The 20360-nt window shown below is 40.6% G+C and overlaps 1 protein-coding gene across 4 annotated transcripts in view; it reads right to left on the minus strand.

The window, feature by feature from the left end:
- The window catches only part of LOC137779595 (insulin-degrading enzyme), a 28530-nt gene extending 8484 nt beyond the window's left edge, over nt 1–20046 (minus strand). The window contains exons 1-18 of one of the 4 annotated variants that reach the window (XM_068567555.1): nt 19907–20046; nt 16116–16300; nt 14155–14362; nt 12726–12895; nt 11926–12048; nt 10752–10864; nt 9058–9220; nt 8080–8172; nt 7809–7900; nt 6707–6787; nt 6017–6120; nt 5277–5379; nt 4711–4833; nt 4207–4289; nt 3138–3282; nt 815–925; nt 496–616; nt 241–332 (exon numbers count right to left, since the gene is read on the minus strand). In XM_068567555.1, coding sequence (XP_068423656.1) covers nt 241–332; nt 496–616; nt 815–925; nt 3138–3282; nt 4207–4289; nt 4711–4833; nt 5277–5379; nt 6017–6120; nt 6707–6787; nt 7809–7900; nt 8080–8172; nt 9058–9220; nt 10752–10864; nt 11926–12048; nt 12726–12895; nt 14155–14362; nt 16116–16275 — 2085 coding nt within the window. In that variant the 5' untranslated portion in view covers nt 16276–16300; nt 19907–20046. Of the gene's footprint in view, nt 1–240; nt 333–495; nt 617–814; nt 926–2303; nt 2449–3137; nt 3283–4206; nt 4290–4710; nt 4834–5276; nt 5380–6016; nt 6121–6706; nt 6788–7808; nt 7901–8079; nt 8173–9057; nt 9221–10158; nt 10642–10751; nt 10865–11925; nt 12049–12725; nt 12896–14154; nt 14363–16115; nt 16301–17630; nt 17902–19906 lie in introns of those variants that run through there. The other 3 variants (XM_068567557.1, XM_068567554.1, XM_068567556.1) reach the window with 3 other exon arrangements.
- Between the last annotated feature and the right edge of the window lie 314 nt (nt 20047–20360).

A 20360-nucleotide genomic window follows, 5' to 3' on the forward strand; every position in this document is an offset into this window, starting at 1 on the left:
GACAGACAGTGGAGCTGTCATCATTACAAGGAAGAAGACAAGCGCTGTGATGTCATAAAAAGTCAAACTTCACAGGATCTTATCAACGGTTTTTGACAACAATTCTCTGTAATATTATAAGAAGGCAAGAAATGCTGAATATGTGAAATGAAGGAAAAGTATTCAATAATCCTCTAAGAAAAAGGCAAATGCATATTTTACAAAACGTATATAAAAACTAAGTAAAACACAGTGACAAACCTCCTTGGTGATGTTGCCATGGAGAAGGGCTTCAATATGTAACCGTGACAATAGCTGAGGTATGAAGGCCTTGAGGCGTGGGAGAGTCACGTCTGTAACACAGATCACAGAAAACAGCAATCAATCAAACTATCAACTTTTAAAAAGGGAAAAAACAGAATAACGTGTGTGCGCGTGTGTGGCAATCCTTTCAAGACAAAAAGAAGTCAATCATTAGACGATCCTGGTATAAAAAAACCACACAAAAATCCTTACCATCCAGAGCCTCTTTGAGCTCGTCTTTGGTCCAAGCAACCTCAGTCATGAGTAGACGGAGGTAGTACATGGCGTGCTGGTGAGGCTGCTCGGCTCTGAAGTTATTCAAAGACCTCATGTACTGCGGGGAAATGGAGAAGGCAAGGTCAGTTCAACATCAACACTTTATAACTGGGATTTAAAATAAAGATAAAAAGAGTATGTCAGAACTACTGTAGCGAATCAAAATGACTACTATTTATTGTAGTTGTAACGTAGGTTCTATAGGTTCAATAAATTTCAAATTTGTACGGATGAGGAAGTTGCAGTCAGAGCTTACCGCTTCTTTGATGATGTCAAAGCGCTTCTCATCAATCTCAAAGTTGGCCATCTTCTCAACGATCTTCTGAAGCAGGATGTGCTGTTTGTCACTGTAACCTTTAACGGACAGCTGCAGCCGACAGTGAGAGAGGACAGATGGCACATTAACAACAGACAGAAAGGTGAGGTAAGCCTGAAAATATATCTTCATTTGTTGACTTAAAGGTTTTGATGTCATTTAAAAGGTGTGGAATTAGTGGCTGACCAGATGAATGTCAAGAAAAGCACACCTTTCTCCCAATTTACAAACACAGAAAGACACATTTATATTACATTTTTTAAATTAACTTCAAACAAAAAACTTGGAAGAACATACATAAAAATAATTTTAAAAAAAGGGGCAATATTACAATATTAACTGTTACACTGCCAAACAGCGGGCTGGATACAGCCTTCTGTTGTCATTCATGTAAACTTTTGTGCCCAAATGACACATATACTCCATCATTGCTGGGGGATGCATCTATGTCCCGGCGGGTGTATCGCTCCGCACCCAAGGAGGCGCAGAGTCGAGTGTGAAGTGGTTTGGATGAGCGGTTCCAGATAAAACTGCAAGCAGCAACACCGGGGGCCAACAAAAATATGACAGTCAAAGTTATTTAAAGCCTTGACTTTGCGATTTCATCTGAGCCTCGTGGCCCTTCATGATTCAGTAAAACCTCCAGCTACATGGTTATGCTCTCAGACTCATCCCATTCCTCCCCACCTGGTGTCGCAGGGATCCCTGCGGTGACACCTATTAAAAGTAATCTTTCCAAACATCATTAACCTTGACAAACGCCCAGCCAGCCACAATACTGCTGACTCAAATCACTTGCAGTCCATTACACGACTAGACAGATAGTGTGCTGCACAGCTGTCTCTGAGGACACGCAGGAATTATGAATTTACTCGTGAAAGAAAGCTAAAGAATGCGGGTCACCGGGTCATGCGACAGAGAGTAAAGGGTGTTAGCAAAGAAAGTTAGGAAGCAGAAAAGAAAAGACCACCACCACAAACCAGTTTCATTCATAGGTAAGCTGCTACTTTGAAGTGAAACATTAAATACACCAGAGAATCTACATCATTTTAACTTCATGTCAACCAATAATAGACACTAAAACCATAAAAGCGGGAGAATGGCAGCTAAACGACCAAACAATGAGTGGGTAAAATGCCATCGTCCAATCCATTTCTCATTCTCCATTTAAAATGCACATGCACTGCAATTTCCCTTAATTTCTTTTTGTAATGTCAGTCATTCATGCGTCCTTGAATAAAACAGCCAGGGTTCAATATAGACTTTAAAGTCTCACACTTCCGGCAGGCGGAACAGGACACACTACACTTCACATAATCAAATTGAGCGCAAACAAACAAAAAAAAGAAGCCATTTCCACACTGTCAAAGCCTCAGCTTGCGCCTCCACTTCACTTCACTTCCCTTCGAACTTCAAATAGCTTACTTACGAGGACGGCATTCATCCCTGAGGCTACGCCAAACACCAGCCCTGCCAGGCGGGCTGCATATGTATACTCGTTTAAATCATCCTTTAGTAACCCGAGTAGCAAGTATGCCATGTTGCAGTGCAGGGGATCTGCATATAGGTAGCGACTAATGGAAGAATAAAACAAAAAATACATTTGTTGGAAATGATGGGTCGTCACAAAAAAAACAAACAATAAATACTAAAGACAATGCTCGTATGAGAAGAATAATGAGAAGAGTATGTATATGCAGCCTTATGACCAGTTTTCTGTCTGGAAATAACTGTCACCATCAGATCAACCATTAAATCATAAATGCAACTCTGTTGTAACGCCACTTTACCTGATGCAATGACCAATTTACACTTAACCCACACAACATCTTATTGAGCGGAATGAAAATCATCCAGTATGCCTGACAACGTGAGAAAATAATTACCCAAAGCAGACGGAAGGGTTTCGCGGGAGGTGGATGAACAAAAAAAAGAGAAAAGAGGATTGATAAAAGATGAAGTGGAAGATGCAGATCAGAGGCGAGACCAGCCAGGTCTGGGTTTTAAGATTTTTTGCAAATTATTATTTCTTCACTGCATGGATTTGTACCACGAGTTGTCTCAAATAATCAGGTGGTTTGACAATATAGACAATCCTTATTATTGCATCACACTGTGTGTTAAAATCCTCCAATCTGGCATGACGGACATCTTAACCAGGCCTGGCTGAGCCCCAGTAGTCCAGTCTGAGGATGATTGAGGTTGGCGGGGTAAGGTCTGGAATGCAACGTGACATTGACGGGGAGGGATTTTGAATACTTACATACATCCCATAGACTGTATTTTGGAGGTCATAGTTCAAGCCGGCTAGCTCGGCTGCATATGCATACTCGTTGAGGGAGTCCTTGAGGAGCTCAAGGTATAAATATGCCATGTTACAATGCAATGGGTCCACATATGCAAAAGGGCTGTGGAGAAAACAGCAGTGGTCAAACAAAGCACAGAAACAAAACGTAGAGATGTTGGTCTCTACGTGATACATTTTCTCACAGTAAAAGCTGACTATTAACATAGAGTAATCTGTAGCTGGTAGGCAATTTAAGGGTGACGCTATGCAAGTAAAATATGGAAACACAATACCAGAGCCAAAAGAGTTGATCATTGGCCGATTTCAGTCAAACTAACCAGATCGTCCTCATATTACACATAAACAAATTACCTACTGTAGTTAGTTAAGAGTGAGACAATACAAAAAGTTCCATAACAGGACCTTTGGTATCCAACTTAGTACAATCAAGCTAATCCATATTATACCCGTTCATGGTACCTTATGTGTGTGAAATGAAAAAAGCCTGATAGAGTTTGGTAGTTGACTTGTATTTAATTATAGCAACACTAGACCAGGAAGAAGGTGCCAAAAAAAAAGCTGAATCTCAGTTAAGGAGCAGGTTAACCATTTAAAAGCAATTCAGTAAAATGGCATTCAATTCGAGGTTTGTGTAGCGTTCCCTCGTTTGCATTTCTGTTGCACTTAAGAAAATGGCCTGGGACACCGACGGACCAGAAAACTATTGAGAAAAGAAAATGTTCAGCTTTCAGTAGATTTATAGCTTTCCCTTGAGCTCCTTTGCAATATACTTTTTTTTAACTATGGGAATTGTTGAAAAAACATGTTTTCTAGACATTTTTCTGACGGGTTTTTTGGCTGATTACTTTAAATATCACTACTTTGTATTCGTAGCAGTATTTGTTTAGTTATTATTGTAATGACTCAAACTTATGAGGAAACGCTTTAGTATTACCAAGTAAAACGTTGATAAACTGGTGAGGACCTTGAACCCTAAAGTTCCAGCTGAACTACAAAAGGTTCAGATGTTCAGTTATTTACGCACCTGAAGAACTCAAAGTTCAGGCAAGCCTTGGGCAGGAAGAACTTGTCATCCTGCTTGAACCACACCTTGCTCATCGCAGTGTCCTGGAAGAAATCAACACCACACGGGCAATTCTTATTTTCATATTCAAGTCCATTCTGTGCAAAGATAATTGTTTGCAGTCCTTGAAAATGAAAAGTACACGCCACAAGTAGAGAGTGAGAATTTGTCCAATAATAAGTTCAACAAAGTTACTTTGATATGAACAAATTACACGAGAGTTATAAAAGAAAAAAAGGCTTTTAGTGAGTCTTTCCTCACAGTGGAATAAGTACGCTGGTGTGAATATCTTACCTCCTCTGATTCAACATGATGGCTACAACAGTACTAAATGCATTAGATCTCAATCACAATACCGTATTAGCATATGAAAGCATAACAGAGGTGTTTAACAATATGCAGTTAGGTCATGAAGAGCGACAACACATTGAGTACTTTGATGGAGCTGTGCAGCAAAACACTTGCCTTGATTAATGTGGGGACGGATGGAGAGTCTTTCTCAAGAGTGTAGATCTCAAAGTTGGTCGGGATGAACTCGTTTTTCATGGGCAACTTGAACTTGCTGTTGAGGTCTGCACTTGTCCATTTCTGAAACACGTATAATAAGAAGAGTTTTAATTTACCTTTGCCCAGTACTCATTTTTACTCATTGTACTTTGACCACATCATAATGCAACTCGATGAAACCGAGTTAAGCAGCCGTTAGCTCGGTTATTTAGCCAAGCAGAACTGTGCTGCCCACCGACTGCTTCCGACCAACTAGTTCTCGTCATGCCGACTTCAACACAGACTTGTTGTTCACAATTTAGCATTAGCAGGAAACAATGAATAGGGTCACATGTTTACCCGTGGGTGTGTAGTAGTAGTTTGCATAAACGTATCGCGTAGTGAGTGACACATGTTGTTGCTTCTGTGTTGCGTAAATGAGCTGATAATAAAATACCCGATCCTGCACCTTGGGATCTATCAGAGGCATTTCAGGTTCCAGTATCGGTACACCAGCAACTTTAATGATGACTGCAGAGATTCACCTCAATGGACTCCTTAGAAATGGCCTCCTGCTTGTACTGCGTGCCGTACCACTCTTCTGTCTTGTCCGTTTGCCCTTCAAATGACTTTGACACAACTGCAACTCTAGGGAAGAAAAAATAGAAGAGAACCACTTTACACAGACACAAAAACCTCTCGATCAGAGCCATTATTTTTCTCCAACGAATGAACTAATTTCTGGCTCTTTGTAAAATTATAGCAAGTTGGGTTTAGCATCATCAGCTGCTGGAATGAAACAGATTCAAAAGTATTAACTTTAGATAGTACCACTCTATTAGATATTATCAATCTGCCTTTAATAATAGGCCATGTACCACATCCTTCAAAGTAGCTGTAATTAAACCTCTCAAGAGGCCGATCCAGAGGTGTTGTCTAACTCGACCGATCTCCACCCTTCGCTTCCTCTTTAAGATACTTGAGAAAGTAGTCGCAAGTCATTGTGTGACTTTCTGAATAACAAGTTTATTTGAGGGTTTCTCAATTTAAACCATGTCTTAAAGACATAAACTGGATGAACTGCAACTTCCTGATGTCAAATTTGTAATGTTGGGCTATACAAAATAAACTGAATTGAATTAAAAGGATTGGCTTTGTATTTACTGAAAATGTATGCAGTAGTTGGTGAACGTGGTTATCATCCCAGCAGACTCCCATCACATATTACAACTGTTAAACTTGTTATAGCGACCGCATGGACACACCCAGACATTCACACACTTACCTGACATATTCTGGTCTCAGCTTATCCAGCACCATCTCGATCAGATCTGGCCTGAAGTCTTCCAAAAGGTACTCTGCTGCCAGAATCTCTTCAAGAGGGTAGTACTGAAACACAAAGACAGCAGACAGCTGTTGGCATTGTATCACTTGAGGCGGGGCAATTCAACCATAAAACATATGTGGAAAGGGCTTAAAAGGCTATTCCTTCCTCCATTTTTTCTCTTATTCCAAACATTTATAAGTATTCAACTGCCACCAGCGGGGACTGAAAGTAAAACAGTAAACCTGTTAATGCACTTTTCTTTGTGATGAGTAGATCTCAAATTAAAAGTTATATGACTGATTCAAATCTTGCAAAATGCAAGGAAAATTGTGTGTTACATTGTTCATTGCACTGCCAAACCTGGCTGGCACAAAGACGCACACAAATTCCAGTAAAAGTCAATGAGCCATGCTGAGAAAGTGACACCGGTATTATGGTAGAAATGAAAGCCAAAAATTAATAATATTAATGCAAAGTCAATGGCAGCCAAATGAAAACCATTAGATGTGATTAAATGTGAATCATATTTATTTTCTTTCAAGAATTTTTTGACTTGTTTTATTATAAATGTGGTGTATGTTTCAGGTAAAGAAATAAAATGAGCTGCATCGTGTCTCCCTGTAAACAACTTTTGAAGATGGGACCTACGTGCACTAGACCAGACACTTTAGAAGTGTAGCCACGGGGTCGCTCCTTGTCCTTGAATCTGAAGGCCACTTTGTTTAAATCCTAGAGAGAGAGAGAGAGAGAGAGAGAGAGAGAGAGAGAGAGAGAGAGAGAGAGAGAGAGAGAGAGAGAGAGAGAGAGAGAGAGAGAGAGAGAGAGAGAGAGAGAGAGAGAGAGAGAGAGAGAGAGAGAGAGAGAGAGAGAGAGAGAGAGAGAGAGAGAGAGAGAGAGAGAGAGAGAGAGAGAGGAAATCACAACATGTACAAGAGTTGCATACAAGCGACAGAAATTTAGAACTAGATTCGAGAAATAGGATGTGACATTCTAATCATTTAGGAACAGACTTTTGCAGCGTAACACAGAAATTGTTAAAATAGTAAAATCGGAAAAAAATGACTTTTTTTTTTTTTTAAATCGCATTATGCGCCAAATTCAATATTAAAGTAAGAACTAGTGTATTGTGCAATTTTATTCCAAAGTAACGTTATCAGAACAATACAGGCACTCTGAACAACAAGTTAACATACATAGTATATAAATCTGTTTTCTTTCTTTTAAAGTAACATTAGAAACATTTGTCTTTTAACAGAGAACAACATAAACAGTTCAGTCGTAAGGGTCCCTGCTTAGGACAAGCCCTTCTCTTGTGTAGGTAGATCCAAAGACAACCAACATTAGGATCAACGCATGATCCAATAATTGTCAGGGGTTAAAGGATTGCTGCGTGAACATGCCTTTCCCAGACTGCATGTTCCAGCACACAGAAACGGCAGAGAGAGTCAGGCGGACCAACAGCCAGTTGGCTTCAGCAACGGCAGGATGGCAGTGATGACGGGGGCGGTGTAGTGTGTGTGTGTGTGTGTGTGTGTGTGGGGGGGGGGGGGGGGGGGGGCTCAACGCCCATTGGCTTTCGCAAGTTGCTGTCAAGAAATATTTGAACTCGGGCAAATTTTTTGTAATGCACCAATCGCACCACGTTATTCGCACCACCCACCGGAAACTTGCGTTGTTCGCAACTATTTGCATCTGTGCATTGACTTTGCGTGCAAAAAAAACAAAAAACAAAACGTTTTACATTAATTACCTTGCACTCCTCAAACACCCACTCCTGAGGTCCCTCAGTGCGCAGTTTCTGAATGTACTGGAACATGTGGAAGATGATGTCCTCAACGTGCACTGCAATGACATAAAATATACATATATCCACTATATAGAAAATGCCAAGTGAACAGTGTATACTTTTAATTTACTAACAAACAAAGAAAGACCATAACAGGGAGTTATCATAACCACATGCAAAGCACATTAGCAAACAAATAAACTATGGTGCATGTACCGGCGACTGTGCTACTTACAGAGGCCCTCTTCAGTCAAGTCGACATTGATGATAAAGAACATGAATCCCCTGGCTCCTTCTTTTTGTCCTCCAACAAGTGTGTTCACCCAGCCTTAAAAATATTAATAATCATTTTCAGTTTGTCATTAGTACATATCAGGTTTAGCATTTATGTCAGTATATAAGTTTAATAATATATCATGAATACTAAACACTTCTATTCCGGTTGAATAATAAATCAGATACATATACAGACTATTTTACTTATTATTTAGTATTTATATAAAGTCATACATACAATTGTACTTATTTTTTATTTCAACAACCTTTGAGGTGGGAGACAATGATGCAAATCATACACAAAAGTTTGAGGTAGTTTTCAACATGTGGATAACACCTTCAGTCACAATTACTTACATTCTCCAAACACATTTGTCATTACAGTGGAGAAGATAGGCAAACATATTGTGCATTTTATGACTGAAGCATGAACATTTCACCATATCATTTCATACGCTAAGGTTTTGTTTCAGCATTGCAGTTTACATACTTGCCGACAATTAATTGTTGTTTTAGCGAGGATTGAATAGCCCATTTGGCCAGTTCCTGACCCTCCTGAATATCTGGGATTATTTTTAGTAAACATAGCTATTGCTTGTTAACTACCTTGAAAACATCTGCTGTGTGTTCTATGGACCTCATTTGAGGATTTTGAGAAGTGCTTCTTGCCTGATTGACAGCTAAATTAGCAAGAATGAAGACGATACAATAACAAATATGTGGCAAGCCAGAAGCTAGCTTGTTTACATTTTTGACCTGAAACCTTCAGTTCATCATAATTCCTAATTTTATTGGTTCATATTTAGTATTCTACCCAGATCAGTAAAAACTCAAATGTAACAGTCTGAACACGGCTTGCCATAAAATCCACAATACAGCTCATAACACAAGCTAATCTGCGCCACTTATCATGTTGGAGCTGTACATTATGTCTCACCTTTAGATTTGAGCTCAGATAACAAACTTCCAGGTCCTTCGTGACCAATCAAATGTCCCAGATAATGTCCTGGGTTAGATTTGTAGTACTTCTGTAGGTCCGGGATGGGGAAAGTCACATACAGGTTCCTGATGTCTTTAATAGGCACCACTTTGTAGAATTGCTGCAGGAGGAGACAAATAAAAAAAATACTTTAAAAAAACTCATTCTTGATATTTTAGAAAACAGATTTGGACGTTAACTTGAAAATGTCATCCTCTCCCTAAATACATTTTTCCCACACACACACAAAAAAAAAATCTATGTATTTTCATATAGCAATGAGCCACACAATGAACTGGGTAAAATAAAGATATATATTATATCTAGGGCTGTGAAATGATTACAAATTTTAATCAAATTAATCACAAGTTTCTGTGGATTAATCACATATTACCGATATTCTCAGTGTATTTTTGTAAAAACATAAAGATTTATGATAAAGACGGATATATACATTGTCATTTATACATTGGGGTGTTGTTGTAAACAATGCAACTACAGGCCATGAGGTGGACCCCGTTATTGTTTCATCCCGCTCCACAGTCATCTACGCGATCTTTAGCTCATAAAAAAAAGAACAAGTCGTGCTAAACTACCAAAAAAAAGTTAGTCGCTGAAATTCCAGTCGATTATAAATGCGACCATGTTTTATGCCAAACTAGTTTCTTCAGAGCGTAACAGACTATTCGTCGCGAGTGGAGGTGACGAGGTGCTCAGTGTTGCCAGACTAGTGAGGGCGTAGTATCGTACTAAAGGCTCAAAATGGTTGTATTTGGCGGATTACTATCGTGCATCTGGCAACCCTGAGATCGGTCGACCAATGACAGTTCTCTCTACAGTTAGAGCTCGCGCAAGAAGATGGATCGTAAGATATCGTTTCCATAACTTGTAAGGGCGTAATAACTAGTTTGTGAAAAACCCAGAAAAACCCAAATATCCAACGAGGCAAAGTCCCGGACGTTTTTGGAATCCCTGCCGGACGCATTTTTTAGGTCTCGAAAAGAGGACATGTCCGGGAAAAAGAGGACGTCTGGTCACCAGGTAATTCTCATTACTCACAGAAGTCCAGTGATCCCCTGCCAGCGCCACATGATCCGTAGCAGCCAAGTCATTTTCCGTTTTGTTCTTTCCAGCTGCATACAGCTCGTGGATCTTTGTCATGATTGTGCTTCTTTGCAGTGCTTTGATGCTCGGGTCCCCCATTGCCACTCGTAAAACTTTGGTGAACCCCTCATCCTCAACAATATTAATTGGTCGACAAGCTTTTTGCAATCCATTCCACAACTGTGCTACTCAGCTTGTCGCAGGCAGACTTAGTGAGGGGTCTCTGTTGTTCAGTGAGGCTGGTTTGACGCATTCCACTTGAATACCCCTCGCCGACCAACGCATGCTTCGCGTTGAGATGTTAAGGCTGGTTGTGCTGGTTGAGCGAAAATAGCTGGATAGGTATATTGGAAGCTCATTCTGCACACGTGTTAAATGCGTTAAAAAAAAACAACCTAATTAATCCTGTAATTTAATCATAACGCGTTAACGCGTTATTTTTCACAGATCTAATTATATAACATTAAATACTGGGTATGGCCCAGTAAAAGTGTAAAGAGATTACAGTAAAGTGTGAAAAACATTGGTGAGATAAGTAAGCAACTCACTTTGAGGTGTTCTTCCTGAAATGGGTGCTCAGGGAATTCTGGGATAGGTACGTTCTTGTTCTCCACTTCTCCAAAGAGCTTAACCACCATGGAGGTCAAATCATCCAATGATTCTATAGGAAGAGAGAAAACAATTTATAGTTTCGCTAAGATTTATTTAAAAGTTATAAACAACAAATAGCTCATGAGTGCAAAGAATACAGAGAGAAACGCATGAGTGACGTTAAACGTATAATAGAAGGATGGATCTTTGACTGTACTCTTCCAGTAAAACAAACTATCGGACTTTGACCATCAATAAAGTATTTTCAGAACGCACAAAACAGTTCAACATTAATGATATTATTGACCAACGAACACACAAGAAAGCTCATGAGACGTTCAGCTGATGATTAACGTTCCTGTCAGCACTTCTGTCAAACTTCGCCTTAATTCAGATGAGAACACTTTGCAAAATGTCAGCTGGTGAGGAACATGTTTCTGTCTTCAAATTCAGAGCTAGCTTTTATTCGAATGAACATTGTATACAAGCAGATATAAGAAAAAGTGTTTGTGTGGCATCCTAAATGCAATACGTCACTACCAATCATTCTAAAATAGTGCAATTAATGTTATGACCATTTATACAAAACTTAAGCTCATCTGTGAGAAACCAATTTTGCTTTTATTTTGGAATTCACATCTGCTTTATTTTAGGAGCAAATTTGTTCAACGGTCCTTCAACACAAAGCCTGAAGATGGCGAAACAGGAATTAGGTGCTGTTCCATTACCACAAAGGAAGCAGAGGTTTTTAAAGTTTCTCACAATTACAGAGGTTGACACCTAAACAGGCTAAATGGAAGCTATTTTGTCATGTTTGTAAATCTTAAGAAAATTAAAAATAGGAGATGTAGGGCAGATGGTGTACGGACTAACCTTTAATCAATACTACAATGGGCCATTTTACTGAGGTACAGTAACAATTGATTCAACATCAATGTAATTGTTTTATAACTTTAAATTAAATATGAAAATATTAAAGGTCTTGCCCATGTACACTTAGTCATGCATGACTTGCATTATTTTTTCCTCTGTTGTCGAGACTGACCTGTGAACCCATTGTGCTGTCAAATGAGGCCGATTGAGGTTTTTTAGCAACATTCAAACATGATGTTGTGAGAGGTTGAGTCTTACCTCTTCCCAACACACACAGTCCCATGAGATTGGAAGAGTAATATGTGGAATGAAATTTCAGGAGCTCCTGACGAATGTCAATCCCATCTTTACATGGCTGGGTCTCAAGGGTCAATTTGTTTCCTAAAAGTGAAAGAAAACAGAGAAAATATTGGTTTTGTCAAAGCCAAGTCACAGTTTCTTAATGACAAAGAGTACAATTGCGATAAAAAAGTTCATTAAAAATAAAAATGTTAAATTATTTTCACTTCCAAATTGCAAAAAACCTCTTTAGTTTGACCAAACACATTTTACAAATATGTGCAGTGCATTGACATTAGATACTGATCACTGCACGGATTGTAACTATGACTATTCTTATTTTAGAATACAAAGGACACAGTTTCATTAAGGACTGCATAACTATTCAAAGCACGAAAATATAATACTTTAGGAGTCAATTAATCTGAGAACAACTCAGTTTATGATGATCCTGTGACAGTAGCTACATGAACAAGCTGCGTGCCTGTCATCTGTGAATGGACTTTTGAGACAGACAAAGAAAAACAAAGCAACAATCCTGAGACGATTATGCTGGTCCATTAAGAAGGCGTGGTTTTCCGGCCTGTCTGATCCTCTATTCTTAACTGGATAAAGATATAATTCGAGGTGGCTATTTTGAGCTTGGTAAAAGCCTGCAAAGTTAACGTCACTTAGATATCCCTGCTCCAGAAGAGTAAAACCCTTCATAAAAGGGTTATTAATGTCATGGATTGAAGCTGTAGAATATGTGTAAAATAATGATAACTCGTATTGTCTACCTGTTCCAAATTTACTGAATGGGTGGTTAGGGTTGCCAGTGGCCTTCTCTAACTGGAACAGCCTCCAGGCATCATTCATCAGATTCTTCTCGTGCTCCGAGTCCACAGCATTCACCTCCCGGTCCTTACAGCTCTCATCAAACAGAGGGCACAGGAAGAACTGGGCAAACCTAGAGGGGTCGCAAAACAACAGTAAAGGGAAATTAAATAGCATGGTTCAAAATGAATGGTACTACAGCAGTAATTCACTTTCAGATGCGTCATAACATTCATTAGGGCTGCAAAACATTTCAACATGAAAAGATTTGCTCTTTCAGCAGTAGCCTAAGGCTGCTCTGGGTTAAATGTGTCGAATGACTTTTAGGCATAGAAAAAGGTCATCAAGCTGTACGCGACCAAAAAACATTTGCATGAGTGCAGTGAGGGCAACTTACAAGCAAATGAGTACTCACACACAAACAGACGCTAAAGATGTATTTAACAAATAGAATATTGTACAAAGTAATGTCATCTGACAAACTCAGACCATAACCCGACTATAAACATCAGTACTAATACTGACGCGTTTAGTCAGAAGGTTCGTTAGTGAAAATGGTCGGTCTAGAAAAATAAAATGATGAAATTTGTGTCTGCCAAGAAAGTATATAAATACTGCTCCGTATGGTTAAAATAATGGGGCAAGTTAACGATGCATTTCAGACACCGTGCTCTTCTATTCTCAAAGAGGCAACATCATTAATATTTCAACATACTCTGCACTGTTCTTTCCTACCAATACAGTTGGCCTTCACAATTCATTGGCACAGGGGAACAATTAGCAGAGTACACATACCCAGGATCCTGCGATACCGTCATTAATTCATAAGTAGGTAAGTTTATCCCAATAGGTTCAATTCTGACACCACCCAACTGCCCTCTGCAAACCCCCACAGCGGACACGTGAAGAGAGACCCCTGCAAGGCTGCAGACATCAGTTTCCCCCCCTGTGCCCAAGGTTTTGTAGCCTGGGTGGGGGTTAGAACTATGCTGATGGTTACAAAAGAGCACAACGAAGCCGGGTCTGGTAACCAGAGACAAACAGACAACAACCGAGCAGCTCAACTGGGTTAACACCTGGACTCCCAAGGAAAAGGCTCTACAGTGATACATAAACAAGCACTTAGGCAGAGATCTGTCGTAATTGGATTGAGGTATATGCAATCTTAAATAAACAAAGACTGATTTTAACTCATGAATGAAAATTTCAGGGATACAATATTTGAGACTAGATGAATGAATTTGACTGGCTGTAAGTAGTTAATGTCAGGTTACCCAATCATGACATTTGCAGAGACAAATTTCTACTAGGGTGTTTAAGTCAACAAAAAAAAGCAAATAAAAACTTTTTGGACATGGCAAAAAGAATCCCAGCAAGTTAACAGTAAAGTACCTGTCGAGAGCTCCTTCCAAGTGCTCATGGGACACATCAAAGTAATAGTTGGTGTGCTCCCCACTGGTAAAGGCATTGGAGCTGCCTGCATGCTCACTGAGGAACTGACTGTATTCGTTCTCCTTGGGATACTTCTTTGTCCCCAGAAACAGCATGTGCTCACAGAAGTGCGCCAGGCCCGAGATGTTCGCTGGGTCCGATAATGAACCTGGGAATTTAAGAAGAACCACCACAGAAAATCATTCGACCCAGTTGTAGTTCTCAGATACAACATCTTGACTTTTTAATGTCTGCAGACTCCAGAGGAAAGAGTGGAAATAACCCCAGATGTGTAATTGCAGAACGACTATAAATTACATTGTTAACTTGTTATTCAAACAATGATTTGTATTAAACGCATAGAAACGTTAACAGCGGGGAATGAGCCAGAGCAGGAGGTGGAGCGGTACCAGCTAGATATAGATATAGTTACACACACACACACACACACACACACACACACACACACACACACACACACACACACACACACACACACACACACACACACACACACACACACACACACACACACACACACACACACACACACACACACACACACGCGTTGGACTTTGTCCTTTTATGGAGTTGCCCAGGGTGAGAGGCGACGGGTGGGAGTGGGGATACTCGCGAGTCCCCCGGCTGAGCACCGCTGTGTTGGAGTTCCCCCCGAAGACTGAGAGGGTCTCCTACATGCACCTACGGATGGCCGGGAGTAAGACTCCTATTGTTGTCATGCTAATGCACCAGGCAGCAGTTCAGTTGAAATCTGCCCTGAGATGCTGAAGGGAATGGACATTGATAAGCAGTCTTGGCTGACACGCCTCTTCAATGTTGCATGGGGGTCGGGAACAGTGCTCGTGGACTGTCTGACCAGGGTGGGGGTTCCAATTTTCAAAAAGGGGGAAAAGTGTGCTCGAACTATCAGGGTATTGCACTTCTCAGCCTCCCGGGGGAAAGCTCAAGCCAGGGTGCTGGAAAGGATGCTCCGACCGCTTGTTGAACCTCAGATTTAAGACAAGTCGTGCGGATTTAGTCCCGGTTGTGGAACAGAGGACTGGCTCTTTACCCTCTCAAGACTACTGGAGGGGTCCTTGACGTTTGCTTAACCAGTCTGGGTGTGCTTTGTGAACTTGGAGAAGGTTTTTGATCGGGTGCCTTAGGGTTTTTTGTGTGGGGGGGACCTGTTGCAACTGGCCACCTGGTCTCTGTGTGTGCTGCAGTACGCGTTCTGATTCTCTGCAATAAGTCGGACACGTTCCTGCCAGGGCTGCACGGTGGATTGCTCACTCCAGGTGGGGACGGCGGGCCTACCTCAAGAAAAGGTGTTTAAGTATCTCAGGGTCTTGTTTACGAGTGAGGGTAAGATGGAGCGGGAGATCGACTGGTCACCGAACTTTGGGTCATGACCGAAAGAAAGAGGTTGCAGCTACAAGTGGCCAAAATGTGTTCCCTCCGTAGGGTGGTCGGGCACAATCTTAGAAATAGGGTGAGGAAATTGGAGTTGAGGCGCTACTCCTTTGCGTCCAAAAGGAGTCATCTGTGGTGGTTCAGACATCTAAATCAGGATTATGAACAGGATTTCAAGGTAGAGGGAAGTCTGAGTCAGACCACGCCCCGACCACGGGTAAAGCAAAGACAATGAATGGAGTTTTTAGACAAGAATTAGAAGTATCCGTTTAGAGTCAAATATCTTTTATACACTTCTGGCAAAATAATCACTATACAAGTTACTCTGTGGTTGCAACTATGGTATGGTTTACTAAAATGTGGACCATTTTCATAGCCTGACAGGATATAAAAAAAAGTTAGATACTGTGCATAAATTTGCCCTACTTCTTTCAAAAGGGTCCTTGTACGGTTTAATGCCACCGGGAAACACATGACCTGGCAAGACAATAGTAATGAAAGACTGTTACCTATTTGGACATCCAAAGCAGCTGAGGATTTGTCTGTTGTTGGGTCACTGATGAGCATCGCCTTCAGGCCATTGGTGAATTCCAACCCCCTGTAAACCCGTTTGTCCTCAGGAGAACGAATTATGTCACCAATCACCCTATTCACAGCCGGGTCGTTCATTCTGAGTGGCAAGGATGACACCAGCCTGCAGTGGAGGGAATCACATTTGTGTGCAGTTAGCAAAGGACTCCATCTTGCCACTTTCAGATTCTGATAAAACCCTGCATGACAATTTTTTGGATTAAGTACAGAGTGTATTGGGGACAAGTCTATGTATGATGAGACTGATAATAGATCAAATAAATTTTTCACACACACACACACACACACACACACACACACACACACACACACACACACACACACACACACACAGTTTCCTTCCTACTCAAGTGAACTCAACTAAACTTTGTTGAATTCTTTGTATCAATTGCTATTTGTTCCCCTTGAGTGAGCTCACCATGTATGACATAGTGATGCTATGCGAGACAAATTACATTTGATGATGCCTTTCCTTTATTAAACTCAAGTGAACTCAACTGTTGGACAACTGTGTTCTTGTCTGGTTGAATTTTTAATTTCTATGACTTTCTTTTTGCCTCCGATACAGTGTTGTACACATTGTGTATGTTCACACTCATGAAGACATCACAAAAATCTGTCCAATGATGAGTTCCAATCCCGGAATGTTTTGACAAGAGAGACTATATATGAGAAGGTTTGGCAATGTATTGAAAAAAAAATAAACAATGCGGCATTCACGAGGACAGAGTGCATTACGTGAGCTATTCCGATTCAACAGCTGTCGAAAATATAACAGACGCTGATTAACGCTAAACGTTCACGCCACATTTCACCGTGATTCGCAGTATTAACTTTCAGCAGAGAATAGTGGATGTGGTTTCTTAGTGAGCCTCCAACATATACTATTTGCACAAGGATAATGTTTGCATTACAAATCCCGTTGAAATGTGATCTATACGGTCAATCAACGTCTTCAAATTACGTTGAAATAACACGAACGTCTTTTCAACAGAAAAATGCTCGCTGGCAAGATTAGTTAGCTGGCATTACTCGCTAGAGGGCATACAATAATCCCCTTTAACAGAAGGAAAACTAGCGCTAACGTTAGCTTGCTCGATTAGCACCAGGAATATGATAACGGATACAAGTGGCAGCCGTGTTCGTTTGACTAATTCTGTAGTTCTCGTTTATTCTCCGCTGTTACAAAATGTATGTTAAGTGTACATTATACTGAAGCACCGTACACAAATCCGTTATTAGCGAGCCAACAGTGCCACCCTAGGTAGCAATATAGCTAACGGCTTCTGTCTTCAGTTAGCTTGGGCTCTTAACTTAAATAGGTCAGAAACCCGGCTTTAGTTCGGCAGCTAGCTCGCCTCCCTTCGGTGTAAAAAAAAAAAATCCATTATTATTTGACAAAAAGTTAAAACATTTGACTTGACAACACTTACCTAAAATCTTGGTTAATACGGGAACTGTTGCCTGCTGACTGGAGAGCTCTCGTAAACTGGGCCGTTCGGTTAATGCACTTAAACATACTTCGCACCCATACAAACAAACGTTGCCTTTTAGAGCGCCATATTTAAACAGACAAAAGCAGTCAAACACAGATCCAAGAGTAATTCAACATTACATGTTATCAATTTTGCAAAGATATTAGCGGCTGATCCATGTGATAGCGATAATAGCTAGTCACCATACAGCAAAAGTTGAAATGACTGGCATGCGGCGAAATATCTAGCGTCTTTGTGAAATAATGTTGTGTCATTGGTTTGGATATCGATTGTAAGCCCTGCGTGAGGATTTTTGTTCAGTGTATCAAATCATTTTACGAGCCCCGTCCGACGCGTTCAACTGTAGTTGCAAGGCATTGATAAATTAACACAACAGATCTTCTCTCTTTGCGGAAAAATAAATGGACCTATGGTATAGTGAACTGGTGACGCAGACATAGTATCGCAGTAAAGTCAAAGATGTGTATTCACTTGAAATCTACAAAGAGACTGTAACATCCGCAAAGCGCTGCAAATTACACAACTGCAAAGCATTAAGGGGCTGTTGACATAATTGTATGTTAAAATTGTCGTCATTTAATTTAATTAACTTCGACTTAGTTATATTATTTATTTATTTTCACTTTTTAGCTTAACTTTATTGAAGAAATTGTACTTTCTTGATTCTTGCTGTTCTGATCGTGTACTCATGGTTGAATACACTTATTGTAAGTCGCTTCGGATAAAAGCGTCAGCGAAATGAAATGTCATGTAATAATGATATATGCTGTGTGTTTATGTCCTTCATATTATTGTTCCACGTTTATGTTTTGCTCACATTTTTTCCCTCCAAGGAATGTAATGTAACGTCATGATTGTAATGGCCTGTTGCTCGTAAATAGTTAAATAAAGTAGTTACCTGTATAATAAGTGGTGGTTATTTTTTAATTCTCTCCTGATAGGAAACGTGAGCTTGAGAGGCAGGATATGGCTGTGAGCTACAATTATTACACAGATTAACGTGTTTTCAATGCTATTTGTTGTCTCACTGCGTATCATAAATTGAAGAAGTGCAAAAACCCCAAATATCCGGGACTTTAAAAATATATATATATATATATATATATATAAAGGAATACTGAGTGAATAATACAACTACATTGCACACTACATTTGCCAGATCGGTAAAGATATTTCTTTCTTTGTACTGGGAATGGGTAAAGTGCAAATGCATTAAAATATAATTTTCTTCTTTGGACATTCACGCGAAGACAAGTTGAACATCGCATCACGATTAAATATGTAAATTATAACAAATATGTTTGTCTTAGTTCTATGCAAACTGTGTGCAGCCTAAATTCCATTGAACCCTAACACTCGGTGATATCGGTTGGTTCGAGATGAGCCAGTTCTGCGCAGAATCGATCGCCCGATCGGCGCGCAATGCATGCCGGTTAGATTTGTGTCCGACTTGCTCCCGACTTGCTCTGACGTCATGCACATTTGGTTGCTCCTTAGCGCCATCTATCGTCGGGGAGTTTGAAAAGTAACGTTTGAAAAGTGTGGCGTGTGAGCGTGTGAAAACATGAAAAAGCGAGTGTCACGGGTGAAAGCGTGAGAGTTGGTGGCTCTGTAACGGACTCGTTATATTACACAACACTGGATCATCATGTCTGACTGGAACATGAGCTTTTATTGTTTAAAACAACTCTTTACAACAAAGAAGATCTTGGTCTGGAACATGTCTGAATGTCTCCTCATTAATAAACATCCCATGAAAGTGAAATAAAGTTGAAAAAACAAACCCAGATAAATAAATTTGATAAATAAATAAATAAAATTGACGCCAAGAGAAACGTTTTGCTTTTTTTTTTAAAAAAAAAGAGGAAACGCAATTAACTTTATAGACTTTTTAAACACTTGATCAAAAAAAATCTTAAATCTATATTTCCAGTTTCCAAACTCTTTTATTGATTTAAACTCTATATTATATTTATATATTAGAGCTGCAACATTTAATGAATTAACCTTTTTTTTCATTTGCCTTAGGTTACTAATCCTAGTCCTATGTTCCAAGTCATAGGTTACTCTTTATAGGTTACTGTTACTAGTCCTAGGTTACTAATCCTAGTCATAGGTTCCTAGTCAAAGGTTACTCGTCATATGTTACTATTACTAGTCCAATCTTACTTATCCTAGTCCTAGTCCTAGGTTCCTAGTCCTAGGTCACTCGCCTGCAGGACGGCGGTCCGGTTGACCCTGAACAGAAGCCCAGCCAGCCGGCTCGGCGTCTTCTCGACGGCGGTCGGGATGACAAGGAGCTGAGCGCCGGAGGACAGGGCCAGGAACACGTCCACCACCGAGGGGTCGAAGGTCAGGGGCGAGGCCAGGAGGACCACGTCGTCCTCGCTCATCTGGAACAGAGACCTGAGCGCCGAGCGGTTCACTAACACACATCGACACAAACGAGCGCGAGACGTCTCGGAGGCCGATGGCGGCGGCGCTCACCTCAGGTGCAGGATGTTGGGGAGGATGCACTTGTGCGGCACCCTCACGATCTTCGGGAACCCGGTCGTTCCCGATGTGTGCAGCACGTACACCAGGCCGTCGGGCCTCCTTTGACCCCACGGCTGCCGGGTCGCGGCAGAGACCGGCTCCGGCTGCCGCCCGGGCTCCGGCTCCAGTCGC

Source organism: Clinocottus analis, unplaced genomic scaffold (genome assembly GCF_023055335.1).
Source record: "Clinocottus analis isolate CAN_PGR_092001 unplaced genomic scaffold, fCliAna1.0.p SCAF_8, whole genome shotgun sequence".
Taxonomy (NCBI): domain Eukaryota; kingdom Metazoa; phylum Chordata; class Actinopteri; order Perciformes; family Cottidae; genus Clinocottus; species Clinocottus analis.